We start from the raw sequence: 18,890 nt of genomic DNA on the forward strand, positions 1-18,890 counted from the left end.
GTGTGTGTGTGTGTGTGTGTGTGTGTGCTGCACTACAGAACCAGCGTGACCCCCGGTTAAATGAGATTCTGTTCCCGTTCTATGACCCTAAGCGAGCCATGCAGATCATTGAAAAATACGAGCGAGACGACAACCTGAAGAAGAAAGGTAAAAGGATGGATGGAGGGAAGCAGGAGGCTGATTGAAATAGGCTTTGCTGCCACCTGCCTGTGTAACTTTGACATTACAGTATGTCAGACAAATTAATTGACATCATTCTATGCTGTAGTATTTAGTTGATGCAGTAAAATGCATCTGAGTCATTCAACTCATTTCTTATTCACAGGACAGCAGGTGTTCCTAAATTAACTCATTGTACATTTGACACAAAGCAGCTCCCACACAGCAAATGATGTTCTGTGGCCTGAAATTTCCACATAGTGCTGTATCATGTGATTATTTCTATTCATTACAGTTGACATCTGTTAATCCACAGTCTGGTCGAATATTCACATTTGTCTTCATGTTAAAAGTCTCCTGGGTTTAATATCTGTTATCCAGGATAATGTGGCTGAAAAAATGTGATATTTTTTAATTTGCATTTTTAAGTATGATATAGAAATGTATGACTGCTTGTTGAAATATAGTCATTGAATACTGCTGAGCAGGATTTATTTTAACCATTGACCTGGTGAATCGCAGTATCTGAGCTTGATTGAACCAACTAAGATCAGCTAATCTGGAATTGAAAACTCTGACTTTCCCATCTCAGGGTTCATGAGCTGAGAGTTTTGATTTATGCTCAGAGTTTGTTAAATCTGCTTTTTCTAAAGTAGCCCCAGACTTGCAGACAGTGGGGGTTAAACACAGGCAATACGATTATTTAGGAATCCATTAAGAAGCAATGAGTCCAGTTTAAAAGCTTGAAATATGCAAAAATATCTCCAACTGTTTCATTTTATAAGGAAGCTGAAACAACTACTGCATCATCCAGCTGATTATTCTCGTCTGAAATAAGAGTTGACCTCTTGTCCTCTCTTTCTCAGGCCACATGTCCAGTGACGGGTTTTGTCGGTACCTGATGTCAGATGAAAACGCTCCAGTTTTCTTGGACCGGCTGGAGTTGTACCAGGAAATGGACCAACCACTGGCCCATTACTTCATCAGCTCCTCCCACAACACCTACCTGACGGGCCGACAGTTTGGCGGGAAGTCCTCAGTAGAGATGTATCGCCAGGTTCTACTGTCAGGATGCAGGTACGCACATGTGGTGGCTAAACATACAGCCCACTGCATCTCTGCAAACACACAGAGACGAACCAGGCTCTATGTAACTCTGCATGTTCTTTGGTGGGTGATCTTCATGATGTCAGGTGTGTAGAGCTGGACTGCTGGGATGGGAAAGGAGAGGACCAGGAGCCAATCATCACCCATGGAAAGGCCATGTGCACAGATATCTTGTTTAAGGTGATTGAACACACACACACACACACACACACACAGTATGCTGAGCCATTTACTGCAACATCTTTAAGAGTTTCTCTTTGAGTGCCTGCCCCCTGGTGTTGAAAGCATGGTGGTGCATTTATCATGGGTCTTCCTTCCTAATGCTCTTAATTTTATGTTTTTTCCTCCTCTTCCAACAGGATGTTATCCAAGCCATCAAAGAGACGGCTTTTGTCACTTCAGATAACCCGGTTATTTTGTCCTTTGAAAATCATTGCAGGTAAATTTGCAATTTAGTAATAAGCAAGTAATGGTTATTTTGCTTTATATGTTACACAGTAAATGGACACAATTTTGTATGTGTGTCATCAGTAAACCACAGCAGTACAAGATGGCCAAATATTGTGAGGAGCTCTTTGGCGACTTCCTCCTCAAACAGCCTGTGGACAACTTTCCGGTGAATACGCTCCTCTTGACTTCTTGATCAATAGTAATTTGAAGATGATGGAGACCTAGATTTCAATATGATTTTGTTATCTTGACAGATTGAATCTGGGCGTCCCTTACCCTCTCCGAACGACCTCAAACGTAAAATCCTCATCAAAAACAAACGCTTGAAACCTGAAGTGGAACAGAGTGCGTACACAGGTCATCTCAGTGAATAATTGGAATCTGTTCATGACCCGTATCTTGTTTTGTAACATGCGTCTTAATTTGGAATACAGAGCAGCTAGAGGCCTTCAAGAAACACATGGAGGCCGGAGAGACCAACACCCCAGCCATCATCATGGGAGAGGAGAATGAAGAAGAGCCAGAGAACGGTCAGTTGTAAACACTAAGTGCATCATGCAGCACGTTACGTGTGGCTGAGTTTCCCACACAGCTGCAGTAGTATAATAGAAGAGGAAGTGATTAAGACATTTAGACTATCACAATAAAAGATTGTCAAACACTCTTAATAGCTTTTAATAACATTTAATAAACATCTGTGCAAATATTGTGGTAAAAATCAAATATTTCAAAAAGCTGCATTAATACACTACAATCCATCAGACTGTGAAGTATCATTGTATCACAGCTGAACACATAATGAGATGTAATTGGAGAAAATGTGCTCTAATATTAATTTCTTTGTGTTTGTGTGCAGGAGAAAAAGACGCTGAGGATAAAGATTTGAATTCAGAGGCAACAAGTGAGAAAGACGCCAACAGTGTCTCCCAGAGTAACGCTGTCAGCACGAGGAAAGAGGAACGCAACAACAGCATTAAGAAGGTGGGTTAGCACTTCGATTAACTGACATCACCATGGTTACAGCGTCTTTGACACTGGACAATAAGATCTGGATATGACTTCAGGACCTGGTTGTTGATGAAGCTCAATGAGAAAGGCTCAAATCCTTCAACTCTGATGCGACCACTGCAACAAGAAGAAAGTCATTTAGAATTACAGACAGTCTTTTCAAACATTTAGAAAAGTTACATTCAAAGAACTTTATACAGCTGTGAAGTGGTTGAATACTAATAACTGTTTGGCTGTAGCCTTGTGAGGTCCAGTGAGACAAATCTGAGAATGCCTCAGATTACTGGCAGTAACTTAGTAAACCTGCTGATGATAATGTTTATTTATAACAATGTTTATTAATGATAATGTTTACTAATGATAATGTTTATCGACACTGTCAAAAACAAGTCTTAAGAATTATTTATATTATGAATAAGGCAGTAATATTTTTGAAAAGTAAAACTTCTACTTCTACTTTAGGCTTAAAAGTATTAAATACATGTATCTTGACAAATAATCTTTTCAATTGACTAACCTCTGTAATACATGTCAATGTTATGGTTTAATGACAATGTTGTAATGAATCACAAAGTCGAGAGAAAACATCTAAGTGGATTCTAAGTTTTTTATGTGTGTGTTGTTTGCAGGTACCTGATGATGAAGTGACGGAGATGTCAGAAGCCACAGAACCAACAGACATCACAGACATCTCTGAAGCATCTGACCAAGACAACAACAAGAAGGCGAGTACACATCTGCCTCCACTCGTTCTCCCACACACTCGATCACCGCTCCTGAATTAACCCAGATATGTGTGCGTGTACCTGTGTTGTGCAGGGTGCAGAAGAAGCAGAAGACTCTGAAGAGGCTCTGATCGCTCAGTACACGTATGTAGGAGCCACCACCAACATCCACCCATATCTCTCAGCCATGGTCAACTACGCACAACCTGTCAAGTTCCAGAGTTTTGATGTGGCAGAGGGTGAGCTTGACTTCCTTGTTGTATAATTGAGCTCTACTATAACCAGATGATTTATAATAACATGATATGAATTAGTAAAATAATTAAGGGCTGAGCTGAGAGCCTGATTCATGAGCTTTTATTATATTTTGGTCTGGATAAAAAAAAAAAAAATACTATAACAATAATGAGGTCAGAGATTTTACTACTATACCCTAGAGTTCTTTGTCTTTGCAGGTTTTCACCACTCTACTTTCAAAATATTAATGCCAAACAAATCCAGCTTTATTCACTGCTGATCTCTCAATTTCTCTGTCCCTCAGAAAGAAACATCCATCATAACATGTCATCTTTCAACGAGTCTGTCGGCCTGGGTTACCTGAAGACCAACGCCATCGAGTTTGTCAAGTATCCTTTGGACGGTTGAGAAACCATTATCAGCTGCGCTGCATTTATCTGGAAAACAGAAACTGAAAGCTAGAAAAGCATGTTTCAGAGTGACCAGATTGTATTACATGTTTACTCACTATACATTTAACAATGATCACTACTACTGAGATGTCCACTCTTCTTCACTGATCACAATAACGTCCAGCCTTTTGTGATAGTCAGAGTTTTATCTTAATAAGGTCACATAAATGAGATCTGGATGTTGGGTCAGCTGATGTTTTCAGCCATATTTGTTTCCACTCTGCTGCTGGAAGAGAACTGAAGGCCTCTGGAGGCCCGTGTGCCTTTGGACTGTGTCACTCGGCCTGACCCGCATACTCTCTCTCTCTCCAATGGGACTGCATGACCCAAGCTGTTCACACTAAAAATAGCCCTGCAGTCTGTTTGATGCTCACACACACACACACACTCAAACCCTTACACACATGTGCTGGAACACACATGGTCTCTTTCTTTTGGAAAAAAAAAAAAAATCCCTTAGCGTCAGCGCAGCTACAACAAGCGTCAGATGAGCCGTATCTACCCCAAAGGGGGCCGGGTGGACTCCAGTAATTACATGCCTCAGATCTTCTGGAACGCAGGCTGCCAGATGGTCTCACTCAACTTCCAGACCCCAGGTACCACAACACGCAACATGGGTCCCCTGACCTCACACACACCCAGAGAAGTATTCCACAATCAGGATTACATTCATACGGTCAAGCTTTCGATGTAAGGAAGCGCAGCATGCAGTGAACTTCTGACCTCACGTTCACACATCATAAACTTCATACCAAGAAAGTATATTTGACTTTAATGAGCCAGCTTTGATTCACGTGGGTTATTTCACCCATATAGCAAAAAGCACATTGTCCTCTCTAACCTGTTGATAGCTGACTTCAGACCAGGAGCAACAGCTATCTGCTGCCTTTAATTAGCAATAAACAGACTGTGTTCCTGACCGCAGCTAACAGGCCCACGGACACAAGAACATTTACTATTGAAACAACGTGGACAGAAAAATGACTAGAATAGAAACTTGTGGTGCATTTATCACAGTATGTGAGAGAAATCTCTTGTTATTTTGCAGCATCAGGTTATGCATCCACGAACCTGTGTGTGCATCTCCTACTCAACCAGTTCATCTGCTTTTCAATTAGACTCTAAACACATTACTTTCACAGCCACATACACACCTATACAGTGAGGGATTCCTGTTGTAAAACAGCTGCTGTCCCACGGCCGATGGCAAGAGGGCTCAGACCATATGGCTCGCTCGGAGCAGAGCATGTGCAACATTGGAGGGAGGGAGGGAGGACGGGGTGGAGCGTCAGGGTGTCTCACAAGGGAGATAGGGTCACACAAGAGCTGGAGCATCTGATGGACAGATAAATGGTTAGAGGGGGAAAACCAGATGTCAAGGGAAATGTAAAATGCCTTTCTCTTTCAGCTAAGAGATAGCTCCTCAGAAATGAATGCAATGTATTGTAAATTGTTTTGTTTTAGATTTTAAATAATATCTCAGTTCCTGTACTCCACTCATCCTCATGTTTCTCACCTCTCTCTCTCTCTCAGACCTGGCCATGCAGTTGAACCAGGGAAAGTTCGAATACAACGGCTCATGCGGGTGAGAAAGCTCCTCACTCCTGTCCTGAGCTCATTCCCATCAGTCCCATCCCTCCCTGAAACTCATCAATTAAAGCTTGTCACATCTCATTAGTGGTTGCCAGCAGCGACCGTAGCTACTGTCTACCCCTGAGAGCCAATGAGTGTTTTAGAGAAGCAGGCTCCTCTTCGCTCGCCTCCGAGGCTCTCTGCAGTCATCTATCTCTTCCTCCCTCCATCGCTGTCTTTGTCCCTTGGCTCTAATACTATCCCTGAGGGACAGATTTAACTGCTAATGCTGTCAATCTCATATGTGGGGAGATCAGGGCTTTTGCAGACACCCATCATTACTAATGTCTCTCTGATGGGCCCCTGGTTAACACAAAAAAATCCCACACACAAAGCCTTAGTCCCACTGTGTCATTAAAGAGCACTATTGAAGCTAAAAATGTATAGTAGTAATAGAAACTATTTTATTATGAGGACTGTAATTTACATCAGAATGTAAGTGTTCCCCTATTTGATCTTCAAGATAGATTAATTCTACTCTGTGCATTGTCCTCCATGTATCTCCTGTATGTGTGTGTTAGGTACCTGCTGAAGCCTGACTTCATGCGGCGGTCAGACAGGATGTTTGACCCCTTCTCTGAGACACCAGTGGATGGTGTCATCGCTGCAACCTGCAGTGTACAGGTCAGAAAAATCTGTAAAGAAAATAACAGCATTTTAATCATTAAAGTAGTTTTAATATCATATTTATACAAGACTTGGTTATCCCTCCGCTCTATAGTGCATCATTCTAGGAGCCAGTTAGTTATTACAGATATGGAGATAATTATTACTACTATTACAGTTATAATACTGGACTGGTGGTATAATTTTAGATATTTAAAACATTCAGATGGCATTGATTATAGCCAGAGTGAATAATTTATTAAATGAATTCCTATAACACTTGAAACGATCAACATCTTTTTCTCAGGTGTTCTCTGGTCAATTCCTGTCGGATAAGAAAATTGGCACGTATGTTGAAGTGGACATGTACGGGCTGCCAACAGACACCATCAGGAAAGAGTTTCGCACTCGCATGGTGATGAACAATGGGCTGAACCCCGCCTACAACGAGGAGCCCTTCGTCTTCAGAAAGGTAGCGAGACAACACCTCTAACATTTGAACAGTAGGAGGAAGAGGAAACCAGTACAAGATTATGCACAATAATGCAAATTTTCAATTTCTTCTTAAAATTTAGAAAACCGTGATATTGGATTATCTTGGATGGGAGAGAATAATTGGGGTCATTGGCAGAAGTATCACAAACCACAAGAGAAAAGGAAATACAAACTACACTGGGGTCCAAAAGTTTAAAAGCACTTTTCTTGAATAGGAAACTTCTGCTTAATGTTTGCCTGTGTTGTAACAGAAGAAACAGCTAAGGACAGCACAGAGGGAGGAACAGCAGAAACAAACAGAATTAAATAATTAGAGGTGGAGGAAGAAAAAAGGAGATGTAGAGAGCATAAGTGTGTGTGTCCATTCGCTGAATAGTGCAGCTCTCAGCAGAATGAGGAGTCTCTCAGCCATGACTGTGACTCCAGCTTCTTAACACACACCATCAATCACAGCCTGCCGCAGTGCTGCTCTGCTCTCTCTCTCTCTCTCACACACACACACACACACACTCACAAAGTGCTATCGAACGGGGGCATCACAGGCAAAGCTGCTGGCAAAGACTTGTTTCTCGCATCCACACACACACACACACACACACACACACACACACACATATACACACTCAGCACTGAAATACTGCCACACCTTTGCATGCATACACACTGCTGTCAAGATGACTCAGAGCAAACAATACTCACCAGCAGCACTTACACACACAGCACATCTACAAGGCTACATTTGTGTAAGCGTACACACACAAGCGGTGCTTCCACCCATTCATCTCCAGTGAGTATTCTTCAGCCTTATCTCTTACCTTCCCCTCCGTCTAGGTATTAATCATCCTCCTCTCGCCGCTCACTTATCTCCACACACAAGGCCAGTTAAGACTCTCGCTTCCTCTTTTTTCCTCCAAGGGTGTACGCACACAAGCTCATCCACAGAAACAAGTTGTGCGCACACACACGTACACACACACACACACACACACACACACACACGTATTCTACGAGATAGACTCCAATCCCTGGATATGTAGTAGCAGTGGAGATGGTCTTTTCAGTCCAGATATGCTGTGTGTTGCTCTGCTATCATGCAGTTTCTCTGTATCTAACTGTGACTGTCCCCTGATACTGTCCCCTGCAGTTTCATCCTTGACCTTCGCCTTTAATGATGCTGGTTTATTGCAATAGCTGCAAGATTTAGTTGCTTAACCATTTTCACACTACAAAGAATTAATGCCTCTAACGCCCACGCTCTTTACCTAATCTTTTTGTTCATTATGTTATTCTAACTGTAGATGCTTTTCCCTCCCACCCTCATCCTTTTTCCTTGCATCTACCACTCCTAGGTGATCTTACCAGATCTGGCAGTACTCCGCATCGCCGTTTACGACGACAACAACAAGCTGATTGGCCAGCGCATCCTGCCTCTGGATGGCCTGCAGGCCGGATACCGCCACATCTCTCTGAGGAACGAGGGCAACAAACCCCTGTCGTTGCCCACCATCTTCTGCCAAATCATCCTCAAGACCTACGTGCCCGACGGCTTTGGAGGTGAGGCGAACACACACACACACACACCACACACACACACACACACACACTACGAGTTCTTTTTTTTCTTTCTGTAAGCTTCTGTACAACCTGCTAGTTATTATATTATAAAGATAGTTTTTTTTTATTGTGTCTCAAACTACGTCACGTTGGGTCCTTGAATTTAAGGATTCTAGAACTTGAAGTTTAAGGTGTTGAAACAGTAAATCCAGCTTTGTTTTACTGCTTTATTTTATTCATGGCTGATAGGAAAGTAGCTTCTGTAGGGAGCAGACAGAAATGAAAAGCTCTCTCTCTCTCTCTCTCTCTCTCTCTCTCTCTCTCTCTCTCTCTCTCTCTCTCTCTCTCTCTCTCTCTCTCTCTCTCTCTCTCTCTCTCTCTCTCTCTCTCTCTCTCTCTCTCTCTCTCTCTCTCTCTCTCTCTCTCTCTCTCTCTCTCTCTTCCGCTCACTTACTCTTTGCATCGGGCTGTTTTGAATATACAGCGTTAACTGCATAACGATCCAAATGATCATGACAGTGAATCTGCATTAAGACCGAAGCATACAAATGAGCGGGGCAATCGAGTTGTCATTAAATAAAGCCAAGGGGTTTGTGCTGAGGAGCCATTACTGTAACCATTAGCTTTCTTCTGGGAGATCTGCTTCCAGAATCACTTCTCTACCCGTGCAGCAGTGTAGTAGAGTTCAAAATAAAATAATTTCCTTAAGAGTCAATTTTAAACAAGTAAGATCTAATCCAGTCCTGATAGTATACTCAGTATTATAAGGCAGTCGTTGGTTATGAAGAGAGGGATAGATTTTGTGATACTGTGCATCTCTGTGAGGAGGAAAGAGACTAAACACTTTGTATATAACATTTCTGTTTGCTTTAACCACTTCACACGTCTTTTAAATTGATTATTTCAGGTTCATTTACTTTCTTGAAATATGTTCCTTACTTTTGGTAAGCTTTAAATAAAAAAGTAGTTTGTGGACAGTAAATAAAATCATCTTCTCTTTCCCTGAACTATATTAACTTATCGTTTTGTGTGTTTCAGCAATTGTGGATGCTCTATCAGACCCAAAGAAGTTTTTGACCATAGCAGAGAAGAGAGCTGACCAGATGAAAGCACTGGGGATTGACACGGTAAACACGACAACACACACACAACTGAAGCTCCAGATTGAGTCTCATTCTGTGAATGATATACTGCTCCTACTATGTGTTTTGCTCAATGAATGGTACTCAATGAAATCATCATGAGATTTCCACTGAAACCCCTTCCTTCCTTGTTGTAGAACGACATCGCAGACGTTCCCAGTGGCAGCTCCAAGAACGACAAGAAGGGAAAGGGTAAAGGAGACACGGTGAAGACCAGTGTGACACCACAGACCAGCTCAGACATGGCCCAGACCTCCAACACCGCCCAGAATAACACATCAGAAACCAAGAAGGGTAGATGCTGATTTACAAACACACATATTCAACATTTACAGATGTCCAGTATGTAGACAGAGTTCAAACTCTTTTCCTCTGTTACAGATCCTGCACTCGTGCCTAATGTCAACATCGATGACTTAAAACAAATGAAGGTTGGTTTTCAACCTTCTAACTCACTAACATAGCTACTGCAGTTACTCTGTAGGGATGCATTAAATGTGGAAGGATAAACAAACACTAAACCTATAAGTAAGACAAGTAATATTTATCAAATATATCAAAAATGTAGTTTTTTTTACTATGAAAGTACCAAGAAAGGTTATGATCAAGGCTGAAGCTGTTATCTCCTGGTTAATCTATTACTATATTTACCATTTTGTACCAAATTCTACTCAAGATGACCTCAGTGTATTAGTTATGACTGTTCTGTAAACACACTACCACAAAATGCCTGCACCCAGCCATTATATTGCCCCAGTGTGTTATTATCTAAAGCTTTTCTCTACATGACTTACACAACATAACTGAATGTTTGTCTCCCACTGCAGACGTACCTTAAACTGATTAAAAAGCAACAGAAGGAGCTGAGCACTTTAAAGAAGAAACACGTAAAGGTGGGTGATAGATTGAGAGCAAACCTGTTTATAAAGTGGCTACAGAACCTTTCATCTTCCACTGACCACCGCTTAATGTTTTATTTGAAATTAGACTTGCTAAAGTTGCTTTCCTTTTGACCAGAGCTCACCATAGCAACCCCAGTGGCAGCTCATTCTCAGTGGCTCATTAATTATCACAGGATTATGTCCTGTTGTGTTACATGTATAATGATACTTCCAGACCCATCTGCTGACTGAATAAAGATGACTGCTGGCTCCTTACTCAGTTTTACAACATAAATCTTTCGTTTCAGAATCTCTTCTTTTTATTTCATGTCTGCTTATGAAGGAGAACACAGGTTAAGAGTGCACCTCCACAGTATAAACTAGAATAGCACATACCTTCGCCAAGGTCCAACAGTCCACTATCATTTAATCAAGCTGCACCAAATTTCACAAGCTCATAGATATCAATTCTCTAATTGTGCCAGCCTTATTTTATCAAGATCCATGAATTATTCCCCTGGTAAACTGTGAAAATGTCAAATGCCATCCTGATCTGCACCAAAATTGAATGTGTTCTTCCCTGACCCATACCACAACCTTCCACTTAGTAACGTGGAAATCCAGCTAAATATCAAATGTAGAAGAAAACAACCATCTTGGTGACAAAATAAATACTTAAGTGGTTCATGTCTTCTCTTTTGTACAGGATCAAAATATAATGCAGAAAGCCCACTGCAGTCAGATGGAAAAGTTGGTGTCTCTGAATGATAAGGAGAAGACAAACCTGGAGAAACTACTGGAGAAAGCCATCAAGAAACGTGGGTAAGTAGCGAAACAAAAGAATATCCACGTTCAGTATTGTATCAAAACCAAATGAGTACAGCGTATTGACATCATGGCTCTGAGCTGACCAGGTTTGCTATGTATACTTAAGATGTCCAGGGATACATGCTGGACCTGCTAATGTTTGTGTCCGTCCTCAGTGAAAGGACCAAACTGTGTGAACTGTGTTTAAACTACTGTATGTCTTTGTTTCATCTACATTTGATAAATAACAATTCAACAATAATGTCAGATGTAAAATTATAATAACAGGACTCAACTTGTATGTAAGCTTTTAGCCATATAGTTTGTGATCAATATGACTAATAAAAGAAAAATGAAAAATCTGACTGATGTTCTTCTTTTGAGAAATATTTTAGTATCCTAAATTTAGCTTGCATGGTTTTGATTGTCACTTATATTTATGTTCTTTCCTTACAGGGAAAACAACTGCCAAGAGCTGAAGAAGGAGACAGAAGATAAGATCCAAACACTCGTCACTGATCATAAAGTCAAGGTCACAGTGCACAGGCTTCATGTCCTTTCCCAAAACCATCATCTTTATACGCATAGTTATTATTACTATTTAGCTGTGGATAACTAACGGCTGTGTACATGTGGTGTGTGTAGGTGAAGAACATCACAGCACAGCACACTAAAGAGTGGTCAGAGCTGAGCAGCAGTCACAGCAACGAGGAGCAGGAGATGAAGGACAGCCACGTCACACAACAGTGTGAACACCTCAAGAAACTCCTGGCCACAGTCCAGGAGCAGCAGACCATGCAGCTCAAACTCATCCATGAGCGGTGAGACGCCTTATACACAGACACAAGCATAAACACCCGGTCACTATAGGTGATCAGGCCCAGAGGGGCAGGGACCCAACGCTAAACGATAAACCTTCGCCTTGCTTCAGCTACAAGTGTAACAGTTGTTGTAATCAGGTTTCTCTAAAGTAAATGTGGATTTTTCCACAACTTTAGGCAAAGCAAAGAGATGCGGGCCAACCAGGCCAAGATGTCCATGGAAAACAGTAAAGCCATCAGCCAGGACAAGACAATCAAAAACAAGGCAGAGAGAGAGAGGTGGGTCACACTCACAGTGAACTGTATCTATCTGTTATCATGAGGTCTGCTGTTGAATTATGATTTGATGATTGTTGCATGACACCTGCAACACATTTCCACTTATTGTTCCTTAGGAGAGTGCGAGAGTTAAACAGCAGCAACACCAAAAAGTTCCTGGATGAGAGGAAGAGGGTGGGTTGTTTACACTGTTCATTTTAAGTATTTAGTTAAAAAATGAAAAATACTAGAATTCATTGATTAATAATAATTGCATGATTTGTGTTATTAGAGGCATATTGCATTCTGCTGTTTTCTGAATGAACCAGATTGCCCAAAGTCCTGAGGCACCTGCGTAAAGCTGACAAACTAATAACAATAACCTCTATATCACTTAAAGACACAAATATCTCAAACCCAAATCATTTTTTTCCTTACGTAATGAAATACACTATATGTTTTAGAGTTGATTATGAAAAGCAAAGTGTGTTTTACATTAGCAAAGTACAGGGAGTTCAACAGGTTGCACCTGTAGCAGTTTGCTTCAGATTCATTACACCCTTATTGACTATTAGTCAGCTTGAAACTTTGAAAGTTACTATCTATGGGTTTTAACAGCAACTGAATGGTCATAACTTATTGCCTTTGTTTCTGCAGCTGGCTATGAAGCATCAGAAGGAGCTGGAGCAGCTACAGAAAAACCAGAGAGAACAGTTGGAGAAACTGGAGAAGTTCAACGAGCAGGTACAACACTGCAGTAAAGAGAATGAGCTGTGTACAGACAGAACTTCACTACAGATTTGAGAGGAAAATGACTGAAGAGAAAAGTCCCGACCTCCAACTTTAATTGGCACGTTAAACACGACATTTATTAGAGCAACTTCCTGCAAACCAGAACTTCTTCATGCATCACTGGCTGCAGCTGTCCAAGTTCTCCCATAGACAATGACACTAGTTTGGTTAATTTGTGATGTAAAGTGAAATTAGTTTTGCTTTGCAGTACGTGTTTAAAAAAAGCTAGCTTCAGAACTGTATTAATAGATTCCAAAGACAAACAACAACGTTGGTTCCAAAGAATAAGTAACATATTAAAGAATATTCTTCTTCTAGTATCATTTACTGATGTTAGTGTCCTCCGGATCATATCTCTCTACATTACAAAGACTACAAACTCTTAGAGTATAATTAACTTTGTATGTCAATTGTCAAGGTCCATCTTTACCTTTTTTACCATCTGTCACACTCATTACATGTTAACCTGTATTCACATATTCATTATTTTAATATGATTTGCTTCTTCTGGCACAGCTTTTGAAATCACACCATGCAAACAAACAGGTTCAAGGTAGGCATCTCCATCTCACTCAACTCTACCTCTGATTCCACCTCTCTGTCAATGCATCACTTATCAGTCAGGTTTCTCTCTTCCGTCTACCTCTGAGTCATGTCACTCATGTTTTTGTCACCTCTGTTTCTGCCGAGCCTGTTTAAAATCAAATGATGGTCACCTCTGAATAAAGCAGGGGAATAATATATGACAGATCTCTCTTTGAATAAAATGAAAGATTTTTTCAAACGTGTTTAATTTCCCTTTGTGTTGTGAAAATCCCATTTCCTCCTTTCTCGTCTGCAGCTCTCAAGGTGTCAGCAGAGCCAAACTAGCAGCTTGAGTCATTCATCACCATGACTCACCAGCTATTACTAAGCAAAAACAGCCTGCTCCCAACCTGCTCCACTGTGCTTTCATTCCAGCTCATAATCGTTTGCTTTCATAGAATGTGACAGTGTCTCAGTGCAGATATTCTGTAACCACCATTACACGTCCCTCTACTAAGCATGTGGTTTATATTACCTGTAAAAGTCATGTCATAGGCAGCCAACAGAAGGAATTATTGCAGAGGAAGAATCAGATGTGTCTCTTACTGTTTTACATTCAGAGCTCACAACTCCAGGTCAACAAAAGACAAGTGGATCATTTGCATAGAGGTTTTTTTTTCTAGTTTCTGTCTATGTGTTTATGTTTTTAATGTTTTTTTTCTCCCCTCAAAAGGCCAAGGACATGCAGCAGATGGTGAAGCTGGAGGAGGAGATGGACCGCAGGCCAGCGACGGTGGTGTGAGCGACTGAGACACAAACATGCACACACGCAGGTGCAGAAACACTCCACCGCTGACAGCCCTCTACAACCCAGAGACAAAAACCCTGCCTACATCACTGTCTCTGTACTGTTCTGTCATGCTCACACACACAGACAGTAGTTCTCTCCACCTCTTTTTTTTTTTTTCCATGTTCAATCACCTGTAGTCTCTGTCCTCCACCACCTCACCCCACCCACTAATTTTATAACACTGAGCCATTGGTGCTTATCACTGTTTGACGGGTTTCAACCACTTGAGGAAAAGTTACTTCAGAGATGAAGTGACAGACGCATCCCCTCCTCCATTGTTTTTTCTTTTTTCTTTTTTTTTTTAAATCACACACTATTCTCTGCAACCTACAGCCACACAAACACATTCCCTCATGGGCCGGATGAAGTGAACATCCATTCCTTTCTTTGTGTTTTTGCTTTTTTAAACCAGTACCCTTTTAACTGCTCCAGAAAGGGACGAGGGGAGAAGAATATGTATAAGAGTTGTCATGACAGCACAAATAAATAAACTTTGTGAAATACACTGTATGCTACACACCAGTCCTGTCCTGAGCACTTTGTATGTAATAGGCCATCATAACAATGTGGAAAATGTAGCAGTACTAGAACTACTAGTTTTCTGTATTTCAGTAAGAATGTATTTTTTAAAAGATATCACTGTATGAAGGAGAAGCAAAACCTCTTTGTAACCTAAATCCTACAATGCAAGATGTTTGACCTCACGAAAAATGTATTATTGACTTTTTGTTGTTGGCCAATGTTACAGCAGACTTATTATACATTGTTGAGTCAGAAGACTACAAAGGGATCACAAGGAATATTGTTCACTTGGATGAATATCGCTAGTTTTCATCACAAGCACATACGATAGTGTAACAGCTGTCCTTCACATGGACTTACAAATGGCAGAGTCCCTTATATATTTTTAAAATGCTCATGCTCAATTTGATGCAGCTGCAAAACCCTTTAGTGCAACATTCTATGCTCCAAGAATGAGTCTCAAAATCCTGTAAACTATGCAAAAAAAACATGATTCTGTCAAAGTTTAAGGTTCACAAACAGAGGGAATTTCCAGTATTGGTACGGATAACAGTATTACTGTTCTAGTACCCAAAGGTTGTGAGTTTGCCTTAACTGTAATGACTGACGTTATTGTTCCAAACTAGGACAATGTCATTTGTAGCAGTGGTGGAGGAAGGGCTCAAACATTTACTTAAGTTATAAATTAATAGACAATGTGCTCAAGTAGAAATACCATGATAAATTGTCCACTTGAATAATAGTAAGTACTTGTTTTTGAATATACAAGAATTTAAAGTAAAAATAGTTGCCAAGTGTAGCCTATCCCCTGATCCTAACAGTAAATAGCCAAGAGTGAATAGTGCCTGAAAATAAATCTAAGTAGGTAAAGTACAGCAAGTGTAATTAACTATTGTAATGAAGTAATTGTACTTTGTTGCTGTCCACTACTGATTAGTAGGTAAAACACTAATGGCAAGATGATGATATAATGAACTGGACATTTATGAGTAAGCACTAGCTTAAGGAAGACCTTGGATCTATGCATTAATGGGTTTTGCACTTAAATTAAATGAAATTAAATCAAAGCTGTGATACACTCCTAACAAAATGAATCCATACGGCAGCAAATTAATTCTGCTTTAATGCTCTCTTTTAATTGACTGGCCTCTCAACATCAGACAAGAACTTTGGCCAATTGAAGCTGACGCCATCTCATCCTGTCAGTTTCCCCCTCATAAAGCCATAGTTAAAGTGAAGTGCTCCCTTAATAGCTTCTTGACTGCACCTTATAAACCTCCTCTGGTAATCCTCGTCGTATCCCTGCTCGCCTTCGGTCAGGGCAGATCAGACGCAGTAATTATAACAGATCTGTAACAAAGCCTGAGACATGGCTGCTACAGTCCACATTAGGGATTTTCCCTCCCAAAATGGTTCCCATTACAGTAAGCATGTAGTGAGACTGCAGAAGGAGAGATGTGATGTAGAAATATAAAGTAATCCTGTGGGTACTGTACTTTTGTGCACATACAATCAGATAATGACACTGCAATGACTATTCAAAATAACAAAACGGGATGATATTGATATGAAAAAAGAAACAAGGATAAAGGCACCTTGAGGTATTTTGGCCTTTTTAAGATTTTCTTTTCTGCTGTTTCATTCTGCTGTAATTCACTTCAAGGGTAGATGGGGTGTTCTTGTATATACTGGAATGTATGTAGTTTGATTTACTTTTTGACTAGTTGGGTTCTGTCATTCAAGGGCTCGGGAACAAGAGTGGGGCGCTGTTGGTTGTTTGGGGGACATTTTTCAATCACTTGGTTTTTCTCGTTTTGTTTTTCCAGTCTGCCCTTAATGCACCACACAACACAGTATAAAACTCTCACCACATATCTAGTGCAGAGATAAACGAGTAAAAAGTGCTTTTAAAATTTTATTCCATCGCTTTCAAATGTGCCACTCAGTGTCTGTTAGGACGTTTAAATTATTTTATGAATGATAAAATGCCAAATTAAGGGGTTATTTATATGAAGATATATATAAATAAATGAATATATATATTATATATATTAAATATAATGTGTAGTTTTAAGATTGTTTTTAGAGGCTTTTTTGCACTAGTTGAATGTTTTATGTTGTGTGATTACATGTAACCTTTGGCTCTAGTTTGTCAAAAAGCAGATTATTTTTGCAGAGCAACGTCACCGAGTTTGAGTTCCTCAGAATCTACTGTATCTCCTCTTTGTTTTCTATTTGAACTGTAGCTTGTCAACAAACCATTCTGTGCGCGTTTTTGTATTTATATTGTATTGTTGTACTTATAGCAATGAAAATACTGTTGTTATCCAGCTCCTTTAATACTGTTTTATAGTATGTGTACCAATAAATCCAGGTGTAAAATGGGACATAACCATGTGGCTCCTTTGTGTTTTCTTGCAATTGTGGGTTATTTTGTTACCTCTGCCAATTAGGTTTTCATTTGAGTTTGTTTTTGTTTGTTTGTTAGCAGGATTACACAAAAACTACTCAACAGATTTCCATAAAATGTTGTTGAGGGGTGGGACATGATCCAGAGAGGAACAAATTATATTTTATATAAATCAGGAACTTTTTAAAACCTTCTTTAACATTGTGAGATCATTTTTGTGGATTTCTTAGAGAATAATTAATGGATCTTGATGAAAATAGCTGGAACATTAACGGGATTGATATTTATGAGTTTGTGGAATTTGAATTAGATTCAAATAAAATTCTGCATCTAGTAGTGAATTTGAATGCTTAAATTTTAAATCTTAGGTGGTTTAACAAAGGGGTTGTTGGGCATTGGAGGAGGTAAGCTTTCTACTGAGTGACATTCAAATTTATTATGAAAAGACTTAATCCTGAAGGAAACTCTTGTGCTATAGAGCTTTTCTAGTCCTGATTACCACTCAAAGGACTTCACTGTTCAGTTTTTTCCATTCACACACACATTCATACACCATCTGCAGCACTTTCTCTATCACACAATAGCAGCACAGCCGTCAGGGGAAATTTGGGGTTCGGTATCTTGCCCAAGGACACTTAGGCACGAAGAATGGCCGAAACTGGGATGGAACTGCAGACCTTCAACTCAACCTCCTGAGCATCAGCCATATACAATATAAAGGCATATGTGAAGTAAATGTTGAACCAGTGCCAATTAAAAATGACAATAGAATAAAATAAATTACATGAGACAATAAACTAATACTAAAGTGGCAAAAATGTGTAAATATATGGAAGTAATATTGCACATGATATTGAACACAATATGATGCTAAATTAGAACCTAGTCTTAGTATTTGACGTATTTAAATAAAACATTTATCTAAAATAACTTAAAAGGTGATATTTTATGATGGCAGGAATATTTAGAATAATTTCGAGCACTGAAGCAGCATCACAAATGTTGTCTCTAATAAAATCCCTCTCTGACTCAAAACCAAGAGGGATCTAATTCCAACAACAGAGATTGTTTTTCTCCTCACTTTCAACCGGACCTTGTTTTTAAATCAAACTATATCTTAGAGTCTACGTCAGATTTACTGTCAACTGCAGGAGTGCGCATGACGTGCACACACACCACCCACGTCCAAATTGACAAACAATCATCTCTGCTGAATGATCACAGTCAACAAGTGCGGGACGGTTCATAACACAGATCCACTCCTGAACACAGGCGGCTCCAGCGCTGACGCTCTTTATTGTCATTATAAGTGAATATTAACATGAGAAAGACGAACAAAGCACTGTAATTACATAACATAATTACTAATTATGTGTGAGTTGCCCGGCAACACCGAGGTTTCCCCCCTCTCTATATAACAGGGTGGTGGGTTTGTTTTGGCAGCACTCGGGGGGAGA

General features: G+C 40.1%; 2 protein-coding genes and 1 long non-coding RNA gene across 8 annotated transcripts in view; 2 read left to right on the top strand and 1 right to left on the bottom strand.

Moving 5' to 3' along the window:
- The window catches only part of LOC109632378 (1-phosphatidylinositol 4,5-bisphosphate phosphodiesterase beta-4), a 65,600-nt gene extending 48,185 nt beyond the window's left edge, over positions 1–17,415 (top strand). For 4 of the 5 annotated variants that reach the window (XM_020091606.2, XM_020091607.2, XM_020091608.2 and 1 more), the window contains exons 13-40: positions 39–147; positions 1,026–1,236; positions 1,353–1,446; positions 1,626–1,705; positions 1,798–1,882; positions 1,971–2,061; positions 2,151–2,246; positions 2,573–2,697; positions 3,354–3,449; positions 3,544–3,688; positions 3,991–4,075; positions 4,610–4,734; positions 5,672–5,723; positions 6,292–6,394; positions 6,684–6,848; positions 8,221–8,425; positions 9,464–9,552; positions 9,705–9,861; positions 9,949–9,998; positions 10,395–10,460; positions 11,155–11,270; positions 11,712–11,787; positions 11,901–12,076; positions 12,254–12,355; positions 12,472–12,529; positions 12,992–13,078; positions 13,643–13,679; positions 14,385–17,415. In XM_020091606.2, the coding sequence (XP_019947165.1) occupies positions 39–147; positions 1,026–1,236; positions 1,353–1,446; positions 1,626–1,705; positions 1,798–1,882; positions 1,971–2,061; positions 2,151–2,246; positions 2,573–2,697; positions 3,354–3,449; positions 3,544–3,688; positions 3,991–4,075; positions 4,610–4,734; positions 5,672–5,723; positions 6,292–6,394; positions 6,684–6,848; positions 8,221–8,425; positions 9,464–9,552; positions 9,705–9,861; positions 9,949–9,998; positions 10,395–10,460; positions 11,155–11,270; positions 11,712–11,787; positions 11,901–12,076; positions 12,254–12,355; positions 12,472–12,529; positions 12,992–13,078; positions 13,643–13,679; positions 14,385–14,461 (2,958 nt within the window). In that variant the 3' untranslated portion in view covers positions 14,462–17,415. The remainder of the gene's footprint in view (positions 1–38; positions 148–1,025; positions 1,237–1,352; positions 1,447–1,625; positions 1,706–1,797; positions 1,883–1,970; positions 2,062–2,150; positions 2,247–2,572; positions 2,698–3,353; positions 3,450–3,543; positions 3,689–3,990; positions 4,076–4,609; positions 4,735–5,671; positions 5,724–6,291; positions 6,395–6,683; positions 6,849–8,220; positions 8,426–9,463; positions 9,553–9,704; positions 9,862–9,948; positions 9,999–10,394; positions 10,461–11,154; positions 11,271–11,711; positions 11,788–11,900; positions 12,077–12,253; positions 12,356–12,471; positions 12,530–12,991; positions 13,079–13,642; positions 13,680–14,384) is intronic. The other variant, XM_020091609.2, reaches the window with a different exon arrangement.
- LOC138405503 (uncharacterized) overlaps positions 2,693–18,890 on the bottom strand; it is a 26,342-nt gene continuing 10,144 nt past the window's right edge. The window contains exons 2-6 of one of the 2 annotated variants that reach the window (XR_011239262.1): positions 6,296–6,405; positions 5,293–5,473; positions 4,047–4,123; positions 3,358–3,530; positions 2,693–2,841 (exon numbers count right to left, since the gene is read on the bottom strand). This is a non-coding gene — a long non-coding RNA (uncharacterized lncRNA). The remainder of the gene's footprint in view (positions 2,842–3,357; positions 3,531–4,046; positions 4,124–5,292; positions 5,474–6,295; positions 6,406–18,890) is intronic. The other variant, XR_011239263.1, reaches the window with a different exon arrangement.
- The window catches only part of LOC138405501 (uncharacterized), a 2,109-nt gene continuing 1,947 nt past the window's right edge, over positions 18,729–18,890 (top strand). The window contains exon 1 of the mRNA XM_069514513.1: positions 18,729–18,890. This exon is cut by the window's right edge and continues 1,947 nt beyond it. The gene's annotated coding sequence lies outside the window, so the exon portion shown is untranslated.

The sequence above is a fragment of the Paralichthys olivaceus genome, chromosome 19 (genome assembly GCF_024713975.1).
Source record: "Paralichthys olivaceus isolate ysfri-2021 chromosome 19, ASM2471397v2, whole genome shotgun sequence".
In the NCBI taxonomy this organism is placed as follows: Eukaryota; Metazoa; Chordata; class Actinopteri; order Pleuronectiformes; family Paralichthyidae; genus Paralichthys; species Paralichthys olivaceus.